Source organism: Oncorhynchus masou, chromosome 32 (genome assembly GCF_036934945.1).
Source record: "Oncorhynchus masou masou isolate Uvic2021 chromosome 32, UVic_Omas_1.1, whole genome shotgun sequence".
NCBI lineage: Eukaryota > Metazoa > Chordata > Actinopteri > Salmoniformes > Salmonidae > Oncorhynchus > Oncorhynchus masou.
The window spans coordinates 48,139,459-48,164,091 of NC_088243.1; the positions used below are offsets into that span (position 1 = coordinate 48,139,459).

General features: G+C 41.7%; 1 protein-coding gene across 1 annotated transcript in view; it reads right to left on the reverse strand.

Annotated features, from left to right (window-relative positions):
* The window catches only part of LOC135526149 (ALK tyrosine kinase receptor-like), a 759,574-nt gene that overhangs the window by 533,609 nt on the left and 201,332 nt on the right, over positions 1 to 24,633 (reverse strand). Inside the window, 1 exon segment of the mRNA XM_064954281.1 lies at positions 16,600 to 16,626. Coding sequence (XP_064810353.1) covers positions 16,600 to 16,626 — 27 coding nt within the window.

Sequence of the window (24,633 nt, forward strand, 5' to 3'; positions counted from 1 at the left end):
TCATGTAGTAACCAAAAAAAGTGTTAAATGTTTTAAAATATATTTTAGATTCTTCAAAGTACTGTAGCCACCCTTTGCCTTGAGTGCTTTGTACACTCTTGTCAAAGCATGCCATTCCATGAGCGAAGCATTTAGTTTTCAACTCGAATCAATGAGCCCAATCAGTCCTCCATTACAAGAAAATCATAAACAGAATAGGGCTGGCTTATAAATTCTTAGTTTTCGGGTTATGCTCAGGTAAAACAATTTGGCTGATCTATAATTCCATATTTCCAAATCCTATACTTGAAGACAAAGGGGTATAACATTTATTGGAATGACTGGAATCTGTTTTTTAATGTAAAGATGTAATTTAATCACATTCTGCAGTAGAAAGCTATGGGTTAGAAGAAGCCTACATAACCAACCCATAGAGTAACATTTGACATCCATATGGCCAGCTATGTAAACTTTAACTTTGATTTATCCTGCAATAGATGTATGTTAGCAATTGAACGACATTTGTCTTCATCTAATCCCTTTTAGGGGGGGAAAGTAATAGAATGTAATCAGATTACCTTACTGAGTTTGGGGAATTCGAAAGTTACGTTACTGATTACACTTTGACAGGTGTTACGGATCCCTTTTTGGCCCGACAGTCTCTAGGGGGGGGGGGATGGTAATGAGACCCGTAACATAACTCACGCAAATTATAATAGTGATAAAGCAAAAGTGTGAACAAAATAACCAGGACAACTGAAATCTACCGTCAAACTCAAGGTTTATTTGAAAACACACGGTAATGGGGGGAGCAGGAAAAGGGGCTGAGCTGGACCCAAGAAAAGAAACAATAAGTATTCAAAAACACCCCTAAGCTAGACTAACCTACTTTAACAGCTAACTAACCAAAAATACAGTGGGTGGTCCGCCCAGTTCTAACTAGTGTATTTAACAAAGTCTACCTACGGGTAGTGTATGCCCATGGGCGACTTGTCTTGGTTTCCCCTTTTCCCACCAGCAAACAAACGCCCTACAGACATGGCATTTACAGAGAGAGATTGAGCTGAAGAGCAAACAACTGACAGGGTTTTCAAACCAAGGGAAAGGAACTGTGATAGGGTAGGAAAACAGGAGGTGTGTCTTCTGATTGATGATTGATTGCGGAGTGATGATTTTCACCTGTGAGGGGAGAAGGAGAGTAAACACAGGATACATACACACACACACACACACACACACACACACACACACACACACACACACACAGGATACCTGTATCCGTAACAACAGGTAACTTGTAACTAACGGATTACATTTAGAAAGTAACCTAGCACCTCTCAATTCATTTCAGAACAGCTGTCCTGATGTTGAGCAGCAGAGGGAAAACCAGCGGTTCCGGTGAAATGTCCATTAAAGCCATGCTTACATCAAAAGGGTCTTTATTTCCTTTCTGGGATTCAAATGATTTGATGGCGTAATTACATGGCGCTCAATCTTTTGTCATTACAGATAATGATGTTAATGGTGATAATGACAATGATAAGGTTGGTGATGGTGGTGACGATGGGGAGATGTCTTCAACTCCCTCTTACAGTCTTTGTTGCAAATTTTAAAAAACAAGAGATGTAGATTGCATCTGTTTTGAATGGTCTCGTACAATACTAACAGATCTGAAAATGTCACTCACAAACCTATAGATCTGTCATTGACAATCCTAAAAGTCACATGCTAATTAGGTGAAAACTTGAAGAAATGGTATTTTAGGTGTCAAAATTAAGCATGCCATGCGGTCCTCTGTCTAATCTTACAGAAGGACTAATTATATCTTAGTCCCATCCCCAGTCATCAGTACTGGATGACAAGCAGTGGGCTATTTCTATGGAGTGTCTGTCTGGAAGGTTATGGCTGATACCCAAATGGCACCCTATTCCCCATATATTATAGATTACTCAAGATGCTATGACTGCTTTTAGTGTCTCAAAACAGTTCTTTGAGTGGTCCACAATGTGTCTTTTAAAACCTGTGTTTTTGTATTGTCAATGATTTATTATTGTGGAGTGACTAACTTTTCTATATCTACCTAACTCTACAGGTCTGTGGCAGCAGTCTACCTCCAGGTGGACGTGCTGCCTCACGTGACACGGATCTAAGGCAGCCTTTCTTAAATGATGGGCTGCGACATGTTAGGGTAAATTTGTAATTATTTCATGAATTACTGGAATAGATTTGGCCAAGTGCAACTGCACAATCTGCACAGTGCTCTCTCTGCTTAGCAGCGGTCTCTGCTCAGTTTGGCAGCTGTGCAAGTGGGAGAGGTAGATCTGCTCATGTGCTTCGCGGTTTACCGGATCTTTTTTCTGCAGTTTTCTTGAAGATCACTCCGCTACCCACACGCTGCAGCCGTGTTGTTCAGCAGCAGATGATGCCACTGACTTGTCATTCCCACTTGCCATCACTCACCGCTGTCATGGACATATGCTAGTCACAAGGGCTGTGTTTCAAACTAAGTAGACAGCCCTCAGCCCTAATCCCCACGGCCATATTTGTGAAAGTACAAACAAATGTAAAAACAAATGTAAATGAGTTAGAAATTGTGCTACTAATGTACAAACACGTCTCATAATTATGTTTTTGTTTGGTTGGATAATTAATCTGTTAGCTATCATACAGTAGGCCTATATTAAGTATGATATAGTTAATATAAGTAGACATGTAATCATAGTTGACTGTAGCGCATATAAAGCACCCACTGAAAACAGTTATCGTGGGATGAACGAGTGACGAATTTCCAGCCAAGGGCGGTCCATTTAAAAATCATTCCTTCCTCCCTTGTCATGATATGTCATCAGAAGTGTCCACTTAATTTTAGGGCTGAGGGGATAGGGTGTGTCTTTTAAGTGTTTGGAATGCAGCATATACAGTGGGGCAAAAAAGTATTTAGTCAGCCACCAATTGTGCAAGTTCTCTCAATTAAAAAGATGAGAGAGGCCTGTATAATTTTCATCATAGGTACACTTCAACTATGACAGACAAAATGAAGAAAATAATTCCAGAAAATCACATTGTAGGATTTTTTAATATAACTTTTTGGTAAAAACTCAACTCGTCGTGTCTGGAGGACAAAGAATGCTGAGTTGCATCCAAAGAACACCATATCTACTGTGAAGCATGGGGGTGGAAACATCATGCTTTGGTGCTGTTTTTCTGCAAAGGGACCAGGACGACTGATCCGTGTAAAGGAAAGAATGAATGGGGCCATGTATCGTGAGATTTTGAGTGAAAACCTTCCATCAGCAAGGGCATACAGTGTGTGAAAACCTTGTGAAGACTTACAGAAAACGTTTGACCTCTGTCATTGCCAACAAAGGGTATATAACAAAGTATTGAGATAAACTTTTGTTATTGACCAAATACTTATTTTCCACCATAATTTGCAAATAAATTCATAAAAAATCCTACATTGTGATTTTCTGGATTTTTTCTTCTCATTTTGTCTGTCATAGTTGAAGTGTACCTATGATAAAAATTACAGGCCTCTCATCTTTTTAAGTGGGAGAACTTGCACAATTGGTGGCTGACTAAATACTTTTTTGCCCCACTGTATCTGACTGAGCTCAATCGTCATGAACCACAAATACAGTGATCACTTGGAGCACCAACAATGTGTTTGGTGCGTGGAAGTGCTTAGTAATGTGTCCCTCAAAACAAACAAATTAATAAAACAACACGTCCTGACCGAACAGCCACAACATGACGGTAAACCCAGGGAGTTCTTTCAGAACAGGGCAGAATACTTCAGGAAACATTTTTTTAATACATTTTAGAATGAGGCAGTAACGTAACAATGTGGAAGAACTCAGGGGTCTGAATACTTTCCATATGCACTGTATGTTACAGTATATGACGAGTAACGTATCAACTCCTGGAACACTTGTGTGCAGGTGGGTCGGGTTGTGGCAAAATAATCTCTCCTAATGTCAGGTATTGGGTGGGGCTTGGAATTTTTGTGGCCTGTGTAGGGCAGGTGGGGCTTCATAAAACTGACCCATGCAGGACTCCGCTCAGGTGGTATGTACGCGCTAGCTCTGGTTCAGGGCATTATGTTTACCACTGTTGCTTTTGCAGCTAACACACTAGCAAGCTACTACACAACACAATATTAGCTAGCTAATACACCAAGGTTGGGGTCAATTCCATTTCAATACTTGTCAATTCAGACTGTAAACCAAATTCCAATGACTAATTCCTAAACGAAAAGCATTGAAGAGAAATGGAATTAAAATTTTAGAGAACTTGCTGAATTGTCTGAAATTGAAAAGGAATTGACCCCAACCCAGTCGTGCACACTACAGCTAGTACAACACTTGCTAATACCTAGCTTCTAATTCTAAATGTAATTTCACCACCCGTGCTGTTGGTGGCGATAACGCACCATCCTCTCTGGTACCATTCGACCTGCCTGAGCACATATGTCTCACAGCGTCTGTATACTAAGAAACGATCTGCTGAAGCCAGACCCTATTGGCCACAGCGGCACTGTATGAAAGTGGACATGATTTACCTCTGCGGCTTCCCTGCTCCCCCATAATCGCAGAGTTAATGTAATGGGGGGGCAAGCTTTTAAATAGTGTAGTGCCACTCCATAAATCTGGCCCAGTCTCCTGACCTTCCCTCTCCCTCCTCTCAATCTTCCCCTCGCTCGCTCTCTCTCTGATGCTGAGCCGACGCAAATGGGACAGCTAGCGCTAAATCATCGCAGACACCGCCCATCTATGGTTGGGTTACCACATCTAAGGGGTGCCCCTCTCTCTCTCTAAAGGTCTTTCTGAAGGGTGCCCCATCCAAACCCATTATGTTATTCATTGCTTCTATATTGTACCTATGTCCCTGCCTCCCAAATGTTCAAAGAGTGTCAATTCCAAGGCTGAGACAGGTATATTTTTGGAAGTAGTATTTTCTGTAGGAGAGAGAATATTTGTTATAGAAGAGAGTTTGCTGTTGAGCGGCACAAACATGGGCACTTATGGATGAGGACAAAGTTCATTAAGTACATTAACCCCTCAAATTTTAGCAACAGCGACACCAGCGCAATTGTAGATCTGGATCACGGCACAAGTGTAAAGGACATCAAGCTGCTTGTTTAGCGAGTACCACTTCCTCCCGATTTACCTGGATCAAACCTGGGAGCTCTGCTTCACAAACAAACGTGGCCATCCTTCCTCAAGCGTCTCTACCGGTAATGCCGCTTAAAAGCTAGCTCCCGTAGCATTTGTTGGAGGAGGACTGATATGAGAGAGAGAGAGAGAGAGAGAGAGAGAGAGAGAGAGAGAGAACTGCCTATAATGAGAGGTGCACTTGCACAAACACACCGCACTCATCACAGACCGGTGTGTGTCCATCTCTGTCTGCGTGTGCCAGTCTCAATACACATAAGCCTATCACCAATATTGATCCACAGAGGGCTGCTGTGTGTGCCTCTCTGATTAACACTGACTAAATACGCATCCAAATCGATGATGGCCCGAAGGGGCCAATGATAGCTACCCAGCCAAACACAAGCTGCTGTGCCATTACTGTGTCTGTGTGTGTGTTTTACAGTCTCCCCACTAACAAATTACCCAGACTCTTCCATTGAGAGAGCTGACAAGGCTAAAGAAAAAAACTGTAATCCTCCAATAATTATGAGAGAATTACCAGCAATCATCATGATCCTACTGAGTCTGTGTTTTTAGTGTGGCTAAAGCTTACCTGAATGGATCGGGGCACCTATTTATTTGCATTGAAAATGACTGGAGATCAGGGATACTCAGGATAGCTGGGTTAACGATACAGTTGTTTGGATATACTGAACCAGTCAAAAGGTTAGACACCCACTCATTTAATTCAGGGTTTTTCTTTATTTTTTACTATTTTCTACATTGTAGAATAGTAGAGAAGACATCAAAACAACAAAATTACAACCTGTAATTTAAAAGGATTTTTGTTTGGAATAGTTATGCACGCTCAAGTTCTGTTTTTTGTCTTATTGCTTGTTTGTTTCACAATAAAACATATTTTTCATCTATGATGAGTTGGGTGATTTAATCATTTTACACAGGGAGAAAATGTATCTATCATCCTCACTCAACATCACCAGGGTCATGTTCATTAGGCACCAAAACAGACTGAAAGAGGGAGGGACTACCTGGTTAATTTCTGTTTTTCCATTTCAATACATTTTCAAATGTTTTCTGTTGCATACACTTATGAACACCACTCAGGCAAGTACTATCCTGCAACCCACAAGGTTTAGCGAACGAGAGTGCCTACTGAATGAACACTTGCAGACTAGAATTGAAGACAGATAGAAAGAGAAGATTGTTCTTCTGTCTTACCCTCGTCTGGCCAATCATAAATTACCTATTCTCCCTGCAGAGCTCTGGGTAAAGTAGTCAGTGGACATCAGTTGAAAAAGCCCTGCACATGAATACAATGGAAAGAGGCATCAAAAGAAAGAGGGATAACCATGAAAGGGTATCAAAAAAGCAAACCATACTCAACAATTCCATCGGAGTCTGATGACTATGATTGACAGAGAGAGAGGATTTACAAATATATATTTTACAACCAGGTTGACTGTGTGCAACAATGGACTGGCAGGAGGAGAAAAGGGGGAGATGAGTGTAAAATCACCTTGCCCAAGGGAACGCTACCGCTTCAAACAATCAATAGCCCTGAGGATTGATGCCAGAGCCCAGATTCATGCAGGGAGGGATACAGTATATCTGCAGTGGCTCAACGCATCAGGCTGAGGAACAGGGAATAGCACCCCATCTGCCAAGCATAAGTCACCTATTATATAACACCGGTATCCGTATCACACTATCATACCAACCCAAACCGTCCCATGCTGGATACCATCTTTCCAGAACAGTTCCAGCAACTGTGACAGCCCAGTACAGCTTGGTTTGGCCCTATTTTGTGAATCAGGCTACAGTTTCCTGGGAACCCACTTGCTTTTCCTTTGAAACTTACTCCTATTAACAGAATGGCCGAACTCAACAGTAACGTTTTGAAGTGTTCCAGGTAGAAACACATTTGTAAAGTTGGCATGTGTCTTCACGTCTGAAAATATTTCAAAGACACGTGATTCAGATAGTAATTCAGATGGCGAGAAAAGTGATTCAAGCTGATATGTAAACTAATGAGTTTCATTGTGGCTCAGTTGGAATGAGAACTCTACTCCAGTGATTAAGGTGATATTGACGGTTGAATTAATTCCTGATTGGCTAGCGGGAGACAGCCTCTGGAACTGTGCCTCCCACACCAAAAGCAATTCACTCTCTAAAGATTTTACCCACCATTATCACCCTCCCCACACATACTCTGTCTCTCTCTCTTTCTCCCCACCATCAATTTTCCCCCTTGCTCTATTGCAGACATTCCAAATTGTGTAATCGTTCCCTGACTCCAGGCCATTTAAAGAAGGTGAGAATATAATTGCATCTTTGTACCTAAATGTACCTTTATCTCTGACAAGTGGGAGCTATAATTTACTGACCAAAAATATGAATGCAACGTGTAAAGTGTTGCTCCCATGTTTCATTAACTCAAATAAAAGATCCCAGAAATGTTCCATATGCATAAAACTACTTTTTCTCAAAAATGTAAGTGAGCATTTATCCTTTGGCAAGATAATCCATCAGCTTGACGTGTGGCATATCAAGAAGCGGATTAAACAGCATGATCATTACACAGGTTGTGGTGTGGACAATAAAAGGCCACTTTAAAATGTGAAGTTTTGTCACACAACACAAATACACAGAAGTCTTAAGTTTTGAGGAAGTTTGCAATTGGCCTGCAGAAAGTTCCACCAGAGCTGTTGCCAGAGACTTGAATGATAATTTCTCTACAAAAAGCCCCAAACCAACGTCGTTTTTGAGAATTTGGCAGTACGTCTAACCGGCTTAACAACCGCAGACCACGTGTAACCATGCCAGCCCAGGACCTTCTTCACCTGCGGTGGCCACTTGAGAAGTGTGCTCTTTACAGATGAATCCCGGTTTCAACTGTTCCCGGACAAATGGCAGATGGTTTGCAGATGTCAATGTGAACAGAGTGCCCCATGGTGGCGGTGGGGTTATGGGCAGGCATTAGCCACGCACAACGAACACAATTGCATTTTAGTGATGGCAATTTGAATGCACAGGATATTGTGAAGAGATCCTGAGTCCCATTGTCGAGCCATTCATCCTCCGCCATCACCTCATGTTTCAGCATGATATAGCAAGGATCTGTACACAATTCCTGGAAGCTGAAAATGTCCCAGTTCTTCTATGGCCTGCATACTCACCAGACACGTCACCCATTGAGCATGTTTGGGATGCTCTGGATTGACGTGTATGACAGTGTGTTCTAGTTCCCGCTAATACCCAGAAAGTTTGCACAGCCAATGAAGAGGTGTGGGACAACATTCCACAGGTCACAATCAACAGCCTGATTAACTCTATGAGAAGGAAATGTGTCATGCTTCATGAGGCAAATGGTGGACACCAGATACTGACTGGTTTTCTGATCCACACCCCTATCTTTTTTTTAAAAGTATCTGTGACCAACAGATGCATATCTGTATTCCCAGTCAGGTAAAATCCATAGATTATGGCCAAATTAATTTATTTGACTGATTTCCTAATATTTCCAAATGACTGATTTCCTAATATGAACTGTAACTCAGTAATGCATGTTGCATTTTTTGTTGTTGTTTGTTGTTTGTACATTAATCTGTATCCTTGAATATTTACGATGTCATGTCATTCCCATGAATTCCCATTCCCATATATATTTCAATGAAAAGCACCATTCAAGCTTTCATAATATCTCCACCGTTGATGGCATTATGTACCATTCCGATGAGCAATATTGATGACATTCACTACAGTGGTAATTCTGATAACACTTGGAACCCAGGACACGAGTTCCAACAAGTAAGGCTGAGGTGAAAGCCTGTCAGAGCAGCAAGCAGGCAAGTATCAGCTGGCGTCACACACGCAACGTCAAAGGGAGATGAAAAATGGCAGGAGTCTGATCCCTGTACGGCGCCTTACCCCACAGCTGCCATGATGGCAAGAGGGGCCTGGAACTTTAAAGTTGTCTAAGGGGGAGAGTGTTCTGCTTTGGTAATGTATTCATCAAGGAGGTACAGTTGAAGTCGAAAGTTTGCATACACCTTAGGCAAATACATTTAAACTCAGTTTTTCACAATTCCTGACGTTTAATCAGAGTAAAAATTCCATGTCTTAGGTCAGTTAGGATCACCACTTTATTTTAAGAATGTGATATGTCAGAATAATTGAAGAGAGAATTATTTATTTCAGGTTTTATTTCTTTCATCACATTCCCAGTGGGTCAGAAGTTTACATACATTCCATTAGTATTTAGTAGCATTGCCTTTAAATTGTTTAACTTGGGCCAAACGTTTCGGGTAGCATTCCACAGGCTTCCAACAATAGGTTAGGTGAATTTTGGCCCATTCCTCTTGACAGAGCTGGTGTAACTGAATCAGGTTTGTAAGGCCTCCTTGCTCGAATGCGCTTTTTCAGTTCTGCCCACAAATTTTCTATAGGATTGAGGTCAGGGCTTTGTGATGGCCACTCCAAAACCTTGACTTTGTTGTCCTTAACCTCTTGAAACTCTGGGGGCGCTATTTCGTTTTTGGATGAAAAATGTTCCCGTTTTAAACAAGATATTTTGTCACAAAAAGATGCTCGACTATGCATATAATTGATAGCTTTGGAAAGAAAACACTCTGAATTTTCCAGAACTGCAAAGATATTGTCTGTGAGTGCCCTAGAACAGGAGCTACAGGCAAAACCAAGATGAAACGGCAACCAGGAAATCAGCAGGATTTTTGAGGCTTTGTTTTCCATTGTCTCCTTATATGGCTGTGAATGCGACAAGAATGAGCCTGCCCTATCTATCGTTTCCCCAAGGTGTCTGCAGCATTGTGACGTATTTGTAGGCATATCATTGGAAGATTGACCATAAGAGACTACATTTTCCAGGTGTCCGCCCGGTGTTCTCAGTCGAAATTGGTGCGTCATTTTCAGCTGCTGGTATTTTTCCATGGGATTCTGAGGGGAAAGCAGGCTTCCACGAACGGCATATCAATGAAGAGATATGTGAAAAAACACCTTGAGGATTGATTCTAAACAACGTTTGCCATGTTTCGGTCGATATTATGGAGTTAATTCGGAAAAAGTTTGACGTTTTGGTGACTGAATTTTCGGTTCGTTTCAGTAGCCAAATGTGATGTACAAAACGGAGCGATTTCTCCTACACAAAGATTCTTTCAGGAAAAACTGAACATTTGCTATGTAACTGAGAGTCCCCTCATTGAAAACATCCGAAGTTCTTCAAAGGTAAATGATTTTATTTATTTGGTTATCTGTTTTTTGTGAAAATGTTGCGTGCTAAATGCTATGCAAAATGCTAAGCTAGCTTGCAATACTCTTACACAAATGCTTGATTTGCTATGGTTCAAAAGCATATTTTGAAAATCTGAGATGACAGTGTTGTTAAGAAAAGGCTAAGCTTGAGAGCTAGCACATTCATTTCATTTCATTTGCGATTTTCATAAATAGTTAACGTTACGTTATGCTAATGAGCTTGAGGCTATAACTGGATACAGGTTTTCTTCATAGCCAAACGTGAACAAAACGGAGCGATTTGTCCTACACAAATAATATTTTTTTGAAAAACTGAACATTTGCTATCTAACTGAGAGTCTCCTCATTGAAAACATCTGAAGTTCTTCAAAGGTAAATGATTTTATTTGAATGATTTTCTTGTTTTTGTGAAAATGTTGCTGGCTGAATTCTAGGCTTATAGCTATGCTAGATATCAATACTCTTACACAAATGCTTGTTTAGCTATGGTTGAAAAGCATATTTTGAAAATCTGAGATGACAGTGTTGTTAACAAAAGTCTAAGCTTGAGAGCAAATATATTTATTTCATTTAATTTGCGATTTTCATGAATAGTTAACGTTGCGTTATGCTAATGAGCTTGAGGCTATAAATAGAATCCCGGATCCGGGATTGCTCGACGCAAGAAGTTAAGCCATTTTTCCACGGCTTTGGAAGTATGCTTGGGGTCATGGTCCATTTGGAAGACCCATTTGCGCCCAAGCTTTAACTTCTGACTGACGTCTTGAGATGTTGCTTCAAGATATCCACATACTTTTTGTTCCTCATGATGCCATCTATTCTGTGAAGTGCACCAGTCCCTCCTGCAGCAAAGCACCCCCACAACATGATGCTGCCACCCCAGGCTTCACGGTTGGGATGGTGTTCTTCGGCTTGCAAGCCTCCCCCGTTTTACGACAAACATAACGATGGCCATTATGGCCAAACAGTTCTACTTTTGTTTCATCAGGCCGGAGGACGTTTCTCCAAAAAGTACGATATTTGTCACCATTGTGCAGTTGCAAGCCGTAGCCTGGCTTTGTTATGGCGGTTTTGGAGCAGTGTCGTCTTCCTTGCTGAGCGCCATTTCAGGTAATGTCGATATTGGACTCGTTTTACTGTGGCTATAGATACTTTTGTACCTGTTTCCTCCAGCATCTTCACAAGGTCCTTTGCTGTTCTTCTGGGATTGATTTGCACTTTTTTGAAAAAGACCTGTGGAGGCCTACAATTTGTTTTCTGAGGTCTTGGCTGATTTCTCTTGATTTTCCTATGTCAAGCAAAGATGCACTGAGTTTGAAGTTAAGCCACGAAATACATCCACAGGTACACCTCCAATTGACTCCAAATTATGTCAGTTAGCCTATCAGAAGCTTATAAAGCCATGACATAATTTTCTGGAATTTTCCAAGCTGTTTAAAGGCACAGTCAACTTAGTGTATGTAAACTTCTGACCCACTGGAATTGTGATACAGTGAATTATAAGTGAAATAATCTGTAAACAATTGAAGTAGATGTCCTAAGTGACTTGCCAAAACTATAATTTGTTAACGAGAAATTTGTGGAGTGGTTGAAAAAGAGTTTTAATGACTCCAACCTAAGTGTATGTAAACTTCCGACTTCAACTCTATTTGATGCTGTCAAGGCCAACGGGTGATGAGGACGTTGTGTCGGTGAGTAGGCAGCAATAAATTATGCACTTAGAGATGCACACACACACAGTGTACTCACTCACATGCAGTGACTTCTGAAAGTATTCAGACCCCTGGACTTTTTCACATTTTGTTAGTTTACAGCCCTATTCTAAAATGCATTCAATATAACTTTTTAGTTAGCAATCCACACACAATACCCAATTAAGACAAAGCGAAAAACAAGTCTGACATTTCTGCAAATGTATTCAAAATAAAAAAAACAGAAATACCTTGTTTACATAATTATTCAGACCCTTTGCTACGAGAATTGAAATTGAGCTCAGGTGCATACTGTTTCCATTGACCATCCTTGAGATGTTTCTACAACTTGACTGGAGTCCACCTGTGGTCTATTTAATTGACTGGACATGATTTTGAAAGGAACACACGTGTCTACAGTCGTGGCCAAAAGTTTTCAGAATGACACAAATATTCATTTTCCCAAAGTCTGCTGCCTCAATTTGTATGATGGCAATTTGCATATACTCCAGAATGTTATGAAGAGTGATCAGATGAATTGGAATTAATTGCAAAGTCCCTCTTTGCCATGCAAATGAACTGAATCCCCCAAAAAACATTTCCACTGCAATTCAGCCCTGCCACAAAAGCAACAGCTGACATTATGTCAGTGATTTTCCCGTTAACTCAGTTGTGAGTGTTGACGAGGACAAGACTGAAGATCACTCTGTCATGCTGATTGAGTTTGAATAACAGACTGGAAGCTTCAAAAGTAGGGTGGTGCTTGGAATTATTGTTCTCCTCTGTCAATCATGGTTACCTGCAAGGAAACACGTTCCGTCATCATTGCTTTGCACAAAAAGGGCTTCATAGGCAAGGATATTGCTGCCAGTAAGATTGCACCTAAATCAACCGTTTATCAGATCATCAAGAACTTCAAGGAGAGCGGTTCAATTGTTGTGAAGGCTTGATTATGCAAGACTGGTCTGCCATCATTCAGGATGTGGCCCAGAAGTTAATTGACAGTATGCCAGGGTGGATTGCAGAGGTCTTGAGAGAGAAAGGTCAACATTGCAAATATTGACTCTTTGCATCAACTTCATGTAATTGTCAATAAAAGCCTTTGACACGTATGAAATGCTTGTAATTATACTTCAGTATTCCATAGTAACATCTGACAAAAATATCTAAAGACACTGAAGACACTGAAGCAGCAAACTTTGTGAAAATTAATATTTGTGTCATTCTCAAAACTTTTGGCCATGACTGTATATGAGGTCCCACAGTTGACACTGCATGTCAGAGCAAAAACGAAGCCATGAGGTTGAAGGAATTGTCCGTAGAGCTCTGAGACAGGATTGTGTCCAGGCACACATCTTGGGAAGGGAACTATGGCAATTCTGCAGCATTGAAGGTCACCAAGAACACAGTGGCCTCCTACTCCAAATTTGGAACCACAAAGACTCTTCCTAGAGCTGACTGCCTGGCCAAATTGAGCAATTGGGGGAGAAGGGCCTTGGCAGGGAGGTGACCAAAAACCCAATGGTCACTCTGATAGAGCTCTAGAGTTCCTCTGTGGAGAGGAGAGAACCTTTCAGAAGGACAACCATCTCTGCAGCCATCCCCAAATCAGGCCTTTATGGTAGAGTGGCCAGACACAAGCCACTCCTCAGTAAAATGCATATGACAGCCCACTTGGAGTTTGCCAAAAGGCACCTTAAACTCTCAGTTTTTCAAAGGCAGGGACTGAGAGACTAGTCAGGATTGAGGTTAAATTAATAGAGCAAAGTACAGAGAGACCCTTGACGATGATCTGCTCCAGAGCGCTCAGGACCTCAGGCTGGAATGAAGGTTCACCTTCCAACAGGACAATGAACCTAAGCACACAGCCAAGACAACGCATGAGTGGCTTCAGGACTAGTCTCTGAATGTCCTTGAGTGGCCCAGCCAGAGCCCGGACTTGAACCCGATCGAACATCTCTGGAAAGACCTGAAAATAGCTGTGCAGCAATGCTTCCCATCCAAGCTGACAGAGCTTGAGAGGATCTGCAGAGAAGAATGGGAGAAACTCTCCAAATACAGTTGGGCCAAGCTTGTAGCATCATACACAAGAAGACTCGATACTCTAATCACTGCCAAAGTTGCTTCAACAAAGTACTCATTAGAGGGTTTGAATTCTTATGTAAAAGTGATATTTCAGGTTTTTTATTTATTAACAGAAATGTCTAAAAAACAGTTTTTTCTTTGTCTTTATGGGGTATTGTGTGTATATTGATGAGGGGAAAAATCCATTTAGTAACTATTAGAGTAAGGCTGTAACAACAAAATGTGGAAAAAGTCAAGGGGTCTGAATATTTTCCGAAGGCACTGTATGTGCACACAAACTGACAAGCATATTCACAAGCTCATGTATTCACACACGTATACAGGAATGTTGGACATTCATTACACATACAACTTATGGTACCAACCCATGGTACACACATACACAGAAAAAGCCTTCAGTTAAAGACACATGAATGTACTCACACACACACAAGCACAGTAATCAAATGCAAAATGAGAGAAGATGTGTCGAGCTAGGTACCAAGGGGCTCACCAAGGGCTGTGTCAGCGTTGGACTTGAGTAGCAACAGAGTGCTCCTCTATACGTGCAACAAATTGCCTGGCAAAAAAAGAGAAAATGGTTACCTATTTTCTGGACCTCTGTGTGAAATAATTGAACCTGTTTGCTCCCTCCATGAGACCGGTGAGGAGTCAAAAAGAGTCTCTCTGGGATTCTTTACACATATGCAGGCACCCAGACATTTCTAAGCCACCTAAATCAATATGTTGCTTCAAAGCCTCGTTCTGAAATAACAGCTTTAAAAGCTAGGCAAGTGTTTAAAAAAATATGAAGAGGGAGTATATAATGTACTTTCTACATACACTTGAACTGATATATACAGTATAATTATTAGGATTGGGGAGTATTAACACGGTCCATGATACTATTGTTACTTCTTACTTGCAACATTGTGTATAACATGAAAGTTGGCCATTGCATGTGTCCTTCACCCTCTGTATTTTCCTAACTTCCATCCAAGCACTTTCTCCACTGTGTTCTACTTTTCTATTTGTCTATCTCTCCTGTCTCTCCGGATGCAGTGCGCAGTCTCGCAGAAGCCAACTCATAATGGAGGGCCATCTATGGACGGCCATCTATCCTTGCCCATCTAGACCCCTTCAAACTCTTAAGGATAAGGAGGAGGAAGAAGGAGAGCGACAAATGAAGTTAGAGTGGACGAGTAGCGATTAGCATTTAGCTCAATTAAATGCAACGCAAAGGACGCAAAATTACCGCCGTATTTAGATGGATGCTTATTTTACATTTCCTGTCTCTTTTAATTGGGCTGTAAGAGAACATCCATGAAGATACATCCCTTTTCTGGAAAAGAAAACTAACCCCCAAAAAACTAATTTGAGTGCTCAAAAGTTTTATAAAAATATGTAGTAATTAGTTGGTTAGGCTCTGTTCTTTCGTTTGCCTCTGACACAGATCATTGATAATGCAGTCATTAAATCCTAGAGCCAGTTGTAATTGGAAATGGTAGGAATTTAAAGCGTCCTTGGGGAGGCGGATATAGGGGAATAGAGCACCATTGGCACAAAAGTGCTGACAAGCTCTCTGCGGTTGTAATTCCGGCAGGACATGTAGAAATTCACCAAAATGAATAATCTGAGTTTGTTTCTGAAATGTGTCCTCCATTGTCATGATTTATTGGCAGAGTGTGTTATGGTAAAATGAGAGTGCAGTGGTAGAATATAAACGTTTTGATATGTACAGTATTTAATGTCTCACAGAGCAAAGATAGAACAGTGATATTATCTGTTACTTTGAGGTGGATGTATACAGATGTAGGATCTTAATTGGATCACTATTTTGTTTTTGAGAATGTTCCTGTGGCGCAGGAAATCCAGAAGAGCTTCGTGATTTATATAAATTAATTGAAAACCCGCACTAACACACGGTTATATTAACAGTATTCCACTTTTCATGTAGACTTAGCTTGACCAGCTAATTCATTATGGACTAAACCTTCAAATCCTGTTGCTGCAGGATTATGTTGCTGAAACAACACAGGTCAAATTAAGATCCTACATCTGTATAAATAAATAAAGGTTAAATAAAATAAGAAATATGTGTCAGGCTTTATACAAATGTCATAATGCACTGTGGTTGTTCTGTTGCTGCTTCAGTACTGCAATAATAAGCAATCAGTTGCAGCATTACTATCTCGAATTATAAGTGATAACCCAAGTATTCTGACAAATCCCATTTCCATACTATATTTTGGCCCTAACAACTCACCTCGTCGTACTATTTGTAATGTTGGGGGAATGTAGTCCTAATTCTAGACCGTTATACACAATGGTGACACTTAAAAGCACTACCACCCATTCCTTTTGAAGGGAATAGCTTATCCTTTTCTAGGGCATTACATCACTTGAGTCCCCACATGTAACCCAGCTTGGTTTTTACTGACGCTTGCTGCCTGGCCCATATCCTCTACCTTGGGGTTCCAGAACTGGCCTGCATCCCTATAGCCCAGGTGTGAACACACTCTCCCAACCCCAAGATCACTAGGCTGTGTCCTCATAAACAACCCTTCCACTGCCATCCACCATGCCACTTCCCCATAAACCACCATACTACTGCCATCCTAAACTCCCACCATCTGACCAGCTATTTCAGCCAGTGAGGAACAGAGTTCCCAGCCTACACTGGGAGACTGGAGTCCCCTGTAATCCCCTCTGTGAGTGTGTGGATAAAACGTTGCCTGGCGCCTAGTGCCCTCTTGTCAGCCCTAAAACCATTGATTTGTCAAACAATCGCTCCTAGCAGCTGTTCCCAGATCTGCCTGCTGAGCCAAGAGATCCATGGTAGCGGCCCTCCAATTCCCCTTACTGCTGCGACTCTGCTTTCACTCAGACACCATACGGATGGCTATATGAGCGCCTCCACCATGTCGCTGGTGAAGCCTAAACAGCCTGACAGCACCATTTGTTGCCATAGGAGAAAGGAACACTCATCTTCATCTAAAGGAGCCGCAGGCACAGCAAGCACTGTCATTTCTGGTGGGGAAATGAGGATACTTCGTTCGACCGCCACAATCGTGATGAACATAGATTCCCGGAGTCCTTTATTTTCAAAATAACTCGAATTGCCTCTCACCTGTCAATTACGGGGCAGAGTCAAGATCTGGAATTTGTTACAATTCAACTCATAACACTCCGAATAATAGCAATAATGATAATAATATTGACGGCATACAGAGTGTAAGGGTTTTAGTATGATTGGGAATGTAAAGAGTGAGGTGAAGGACCACTGATACGTTACTTGTCTTTACCTCTAACTACATTGGCAGCCGATATCGCTCATATTTACTGACTCTACATAGAGAATCCATGAGGGATACAATCAGGAACAGATTCAGACCCAGGACACCAGGTGAGAGGACTCTGGCGAGTAAATCAATCAAGTAGTTACCAGGGAAAGAAGAGAAGCAGCAATGCTGCTGACCTCGAAGCTAGTATTTGAGGATCCCTGCTATAGAACGAAGATGATAGGAGGAGATAGGAAGGAGCTTAGATGTCTATCTTGAATTTTTGTTTTTATTAGATGTCTTACAAACACTCCCACTACACTACTTGTTTAGAAACCTTTGCTGTATACTACAGGAAAATAGAATTGACTCTTTTAAGAGTTAAAGGTTAAGTTTAGTCATTAAGTCTGAATGGATAAGGTAAGGGCTAATGCTTGGGATAGGCTTAAGCTATGGCTAGATTCAAACATGCAACTTTCGGCACCAGAGGCAGATGCTTACGCACATCCGCCATCTACAACACCCTAGCAAAACTAAAACCTACTTGAACGTAACAGCGCTCATTGTTGCCCCTAGCCGCCGGTTTCCAAGTAATCTCTCAACGTCCTCAGACATAGACATTGAATAATGACCTGTATCACGGTTGACCTGGCTGACACATCTACCCATCTTCTCTAGCCTCCTATCTCAACCAGTGGAGGCTGCTGAAAGGCTCATAATAACGTCTGGAACGGCGCAAATGGAATGGCATGTATTTGAAACCATTCCACTCATTCCACTTCAGCCATTACCACGAGCCCATCCTCCCCAATTAAGGTGCCACCAACCTCCTGTGATCCCAGCCTTTCTCCTCCTCTAACCTCCCTCTCTCCAGCCACTATCCATTTCTCATTGTTTCTCTTTCCTAACATTTTATTGTCGGGCAGCCATTTCCAATCTAATTCCACCTTTTCCGCTTCATTAGAGAGGAACCCTCTCTAAAACTTGGGGAGATTCCCTCCATGCTAATGGCCTGCTGTTCCCTGCACTGGACCGGGGTGTGCGGTGTGTGTGAGTGATGATGTGCTAGAGATTTCCTGGCAAGGTGACTATCCATATTTGTAAACACTACGCGCCTGGAAGCTGTGGCAAGGGGGGGGGGGGTGGATGTAGTTACTAAAACCGTCTGAGCTTGGACATTGTTATCCTTACCTTGTTCCATGTTTATTATTTCATATTATGAGAATGTGCATTGGTTAGTTAGCTCGCTATGTGTTTACTTTTTGAATAATGTATTTGGAGCAGCTATTGTGGAACAGTCTGTAAGTACTCACTAATGATTGGTGGTGTATCAGAGGTAGAAAGCTGGTTTTCTGCTGGCTACCGCAGTTGGAATCTCAAATAAAAATGCTGGTTCATGATGCATTAGTAACGGGTGCTGAATGCCATGGTCTTTATTTCTCCACTTATCATTGGTACAGCAGTTCACAGTTAGGCTTTGGTGCCTAGCTGAAGATCAGAACAAAACATTGATTTTACTTCATGTGAAATGTGAACCTTGCGTTCCTCTGAGCTTTACACATTTCTGGTAGGAACAGGTTGTTATCAGCAGCACCTGTTCGGATGGGTGCAGAGCAGGATGTCGGCCTTCCCAGGCCTGAAGAACGTTTTAACACGTTCTAAATGGTCAAATGGTACCTATGTTTGATTGCAAATGCTACCTTTCAAATACTTTTACTTACTTTTACAAAATACTTTTACATAATGTATTTTATTTCTGAATTAATGTCGTTATTTGCATTACAATTTGGGCAAGAACTGCCATACAGAAAATTCTCCAGTGTTAAAAAATATACACTGACCAGATGAATCCAGGTGAAAGCCATGATCCCTTATTAATATCACTTGTTAAATCCACTTCTATCAGTGTAGATAAAGGGAAGGAGATAGGTTCAATAATAATTTATAAGCCTTGAAACAATTGAGATATGGATTGTCTATGTCTGCCATTCAGAGGATGAATGGGCAAGACAAAATATTTAAGTGCCTTTGAACGGGGTATGGTAGTAGGTGCCAGGCACACCGGTTTGTGTCAAGAACTGCAACGCTGCTAGGTTTTTCACGCTCAACAGTTTCCCGTGTGTATCAAGTAAGATCCACCACCCAAAGGACATCCAGCCAACTTGAGACGATGTGGGCCAGCATCATTGTGGAACGCTTTCAACACCTTGTAGAGTCAATGCCCTGATGCCCTCAATGCCCCGATGTTCTGGGGGCAAAGGAGAAGGTGACTCAATATTAGGAAGGTGTTCTTAATGTTTTCTACACTCAGTGTATTCAGAATGACTGACAGGGTTTGGAAGACTAAGCATCCTAACTGGAACGACCATTTCAGTAACAGGTGCAACAAGTAACATATTGAATTAGTTTAGAGAATGTTTCTAATTTATATATGAGTAAAACAATTCATTAATTAATCAATCAGCAAGCAGCCTCTGACATTTTTCCCTTTCTACTCATTTTGGTTAGCCTCTGAGGGGAGAAAAACTGAGTCACGTCTGGGCTTTCGATTGGTGCTACTTTCATAAGCATGAGAAGTGACATTTCAAAGTCTTAGTCAAAACCTATTCAGTTAGCTTTTGGACCATTGTAAAGGGATTCATCATTGTATTAAATTCTTACCGTCTTCTAAAGCAAGGGTCTGAGTGACAGACCTCTCTTCCATACAATTGTCTTCCCTCTATTTCCAAAATAACCAATCTGAGACACCATTGTTTCGCTCATCGCAACAGGCAGAAATGCATGAGTGCCAAGGTATAGTTTAGCGCTTTTATCTTACAAAATGAGAGGCTAGTCTGGAAAGAGTTTTTAAAAAGGGATGGGTGGGGATGTTTTCCAGGCAATGCTTCATGCCAATTTCTTTCCAAGAAAAATGGACCTAGTTTAAATGCACACCAATATCCTGTTTTTGAGTTGACGCATATAAACATCATATCCTGTTTACAGTAACCCTGAAAAAAGCGTGTATCCCAGTTATGAAAAACCGGGATAAGACACCTGGGATATGCAGATCTTAGGAAGGATACTGTGGCATGTAAATCTCTGATTTAATTTACTGTAGTTTTTCGCATATCAGTTTCACATACAGTATCATGGGTGTTGTGTGATGATGTTTTTCCTCTGTCAAACATATCTCTTCAAAAAGTAGACTACATGCTCAGCTCGATCCACCACAATGTATTTTACTGATACTCCGCACTAGACCATATAGCCTACTAGCTACTTTCACCCCTAATTTAGTTTTCTGCTTATATTTCCGACATTTGGTAGGCCATTGTCACCTATAGTAAGATACATGCAGCTTTTCTTCTGTCATAACTTGTTGCCCCAGAGGACTAAATGAAGTAGTACTCACCAGAACAATTTCTTACGTCGATAGAATGAATAATCACCGGTAAAGTTGTCTGTTTTGTTTCGGAAACCAGGGAGAAAACGCAATAACTCCAAAAGAATGGAAAGATCAGTCCCGTGCAAAATGTCCAAATGTCATCAGTTTGACAGTTTTAAGGAAATTAAAAGCCTAGAAAACAATGAAACATGTTTCTGATAACACTTCATTTCGTCTTGGGTGCATAACATTTTATGTGGATAGAGAGTGTCAAAGATAACACATTACACGCAAATTTGCATTTCAGGGATACAGGGATACCAGTGAGTGGGATATAAAAGGTGCATGTAAACAGTTTATCCCGAATAAGACCTTAAGCAGGATATGAGCTACTATCCGGAATACTGTGCACATGTAAACGTTTTCTCTGTCATTATCTATGGTGTGTCTAGTTTGCATCTTCCTGAGAGCTCCTAAATTGGTCACCTTAGATAAGGCCTTCCAGCATTAAACCACACTGGCATTGAATCATTGAAGGGTCCATATTATCTGGATTAGCCTGATCCCAGATCTGTCTGTGCTGTCTTGCCATCTTCTATGGAGGGTATACAAATCCTCCTCACCAAGGAGGTGAGTCACTTGGGCAAGCTGATACAATAACCCTGAAATACAATTAGAGCTTTGACATTGTGTGTCTGATGCACTTTTGTAAGTGACACATTCTTCAGACAGTTACACTACATGACCAAAAGTATGTGGACAGATGCTTGTCAAACATCTCATTCCAAAATCATGGGAATTGGTCCCCCATTTCCTGCTATAACAGTCTCCACTCTTTTGGGAAGGCTTTCCAGTGGATGTTGCTGCGAGGACTTGCTTCCATTCAGCCACCAGAGCATTAGTGAGGATGGACACTGATGTTGGGCGATGAGGCCTGTCTCGGAGTCAGCATCCAATTGTCATGCTGCAAGAGGAAAGGGCCTACCCCAAACTGTTGCCACAAAGTTAGAAGCACAGAATCATCTAGAAGGTCATTGAATGCTGTAGCGTTAAGGTTTCTCTTCATTGGAACCAAGGGGCCTAGCCCGAACCATGAAAAACAGCCCCAGACTATTAGTCCTCCTCCACCAAACTTTACATTTGTCACTATGCATTCAGGCAGGTAGCGTTCTCCTGACTTCTGCTAAAACCAGATTTGTCCGTTGGATTGCCAGATGGTGAAGCTTAATTCATCATTCCAGAGAATGTGTTTCTACTGCTACAAGTCCAATGGCGCCGAGCTTTACACCACTCCAGCCAATGCTTGGTATTGCACATGGTGAGCTTAGGCTTGTGTGCGGCTGCTCGGCCATGGAAACCTATTTTATGAAGCTTCCGACTAACAGTTATTGTGCTTACGTTGCTTCCAGAGGAAGTTTGTAACTCGATAGTGAGTGTTGCAACTGAGGACAGATGATTTTTCCGCATTTCAGCACTCGGCGGTCCCATTCTGTGAGCTTGCGTGGCCTATCACTTCACGGCTGAGCCGTTGTTGCTCCCAGACGTTTCCAGTTCACAATAACAGCACTTACAGATGACCGGAGCAACTTTAGCAGGGCAGAAATTTTACGAACTGACTTGTTGGTCAGGTGGCATCCTATGACAGTGCCACGTTGAAAGTCACTGAACTCTTTAATAAGGTTATTCTACTGTCAATGTTTGTCTATGGAGATCGCATAGCTGTGTGCTCAATTGTATACGCCTGTCAGCAATGGGTGTGGCTGAAATAGCCAAATTCACTAATTTGAAGGGGTGTCCACATGTTTTTGTATAATGTATCAAATCAGAAGGGGAGACAGGCAAGTGGGAAAAACAATGGGAGGGGTGGACACGGGGATCGAAATCCTGGTCTCCAGGGTCTTACATGTGTCAGGAGTCAGATGCGTTCCACTCGGCCACGGGCTCTGCACGTCTGAAGCAATTCAAGCAGCTTGTCTATGTACATTGTTAGTCAATAGTAGGCCACCTGCTGAAGTGAACCTTTGTCGCTGACAGCAAACTAGACGGTGTTCCTTTGTGTGTCTCGAGGAGAACAAATACACTCTGACTCCACCAAGCCCTGATTGACATTTTTGTACAGAGACGCACACCACCAAGAGTCACGGTGGGTTAATTGCGAACAAAATGATGGCACACGTAGGCAAGTGGCTCATCCGTGTTTCAGATGCATATGCTTTGTTCAGTTGTCAAAGTTATATCTGTAGAAAGTGATTTTCACAGAAACAGATATTTTTCAGGATATATCTAAACATAGGCGACAGTGATGATATTGAGATATTTTGATATTGACATTTGTATTTGAATAATGCAGTGGAAAAAATGTAGGTTTCATGACGTATTCTTAAATTCAATTGTGGCACCATTTTTGTTCCAGGGCCATCAATTTGACAATTTGCTAGCAACATACGACCCTGCATCCCACTGCTTCTGAAGCTAAGCAGATGGAGACCAGATGCTGCTGGAAGTGGTGTTGGAAGGTCAGTAGGGGGTACTCTTCCCTCTGGTCTTAAGATCAATGCCCTAGGGCAGTGAAGGGGACATCGCCCTGCGTAGGATGCCTTCTTTTGAATGGGATGTTAAACGAGTGTCCTGACTCTCTGTGGTCACTAGAAATTCCATGGCACTTATCGTAAGATTAGGGTTGTTAACCCCGGTGTTCTGGATAAATTCTCAAACATGCCCCCTTTCCATCATGGCCACCTAATCATCCCCCTCATTCCTAATTGGCATATATCACTCCTCACCTCTCCACCTGATAGCTGATGTGTGGTGAGCATTCTGGCGCAAATCGGTTGACGTGCATCACCCAAGTGAATGCGACACATTTTGTGGTGGATGAGGTGCGCTTCCCCTTACTATGTAAAGTTTTTTGGTGTCTAGAAAAGCCCTACTTTAGTCCAATCAATTATTATTAATTCTATCATAACCAAGCATGGCAAATGGCATGAATATGAATATCCAATGACAATCCACGATGAGTCATGCTGTCAGTGAATATTATTGAACTGTAGCTTGCCAACTACTGTGTCTTATCTACTTGTGAGGGGTGTGTAACCGGTGGCAGGGAAGTCAGACGCAGGAGAGCAGAACTAGGTAATAACCGGAGCAGTTTAATACCAAAACAAACAGCATAAAGAATCACAAGACATAGGTACAAAACCCGTCGAGCACCAGTCAACATGTACACAAGCACTTACAACAAACAATTCTACACAAAGACATGGAAGGAACAGAGGGTTAAATACACCACTTAATGAGGGAAATGAAAATCAGGTGTGTAGTAGGAAAACAAGACAAAACAAATGGAAAATGAAAAGTGGATCGACGATGGCTAGAAGACCCGTTATACAGACCGTCGAACGCCATCCGAACAAGGAGAGGAATCGACTTCGGTGGAAGTCGTGACACTACTACCAGTCCCCGTGTAAAGGACAGTGTGAGGTCGTTTCTCAGCAAAAGATACTTAAACATGTATGAGGACATCTAGTCTTTATAAATGCTTTTGAGGTGGATATCAGTACCGTCAAGAGAGGTTAAATAAATAGTAATTACTAAGAATAAAACCAGCATTTTACAACATGCCAGTCAACAATGTGCCACTGTCAAACACAATGTCATCTCCTTCCCACCTCGAGCCCAAACGGAGGGGAAGTGACATACTGTACCGTTCCTGCAAACCACAATGACGCCATGAGTGAGCTAAGCGAGAATGAATGGTGTCACCTTAAACATGCTGCCTGTCTCGCTGTTTTACCGCAGTACCGATGAAACACTGTATCATTTCCTTG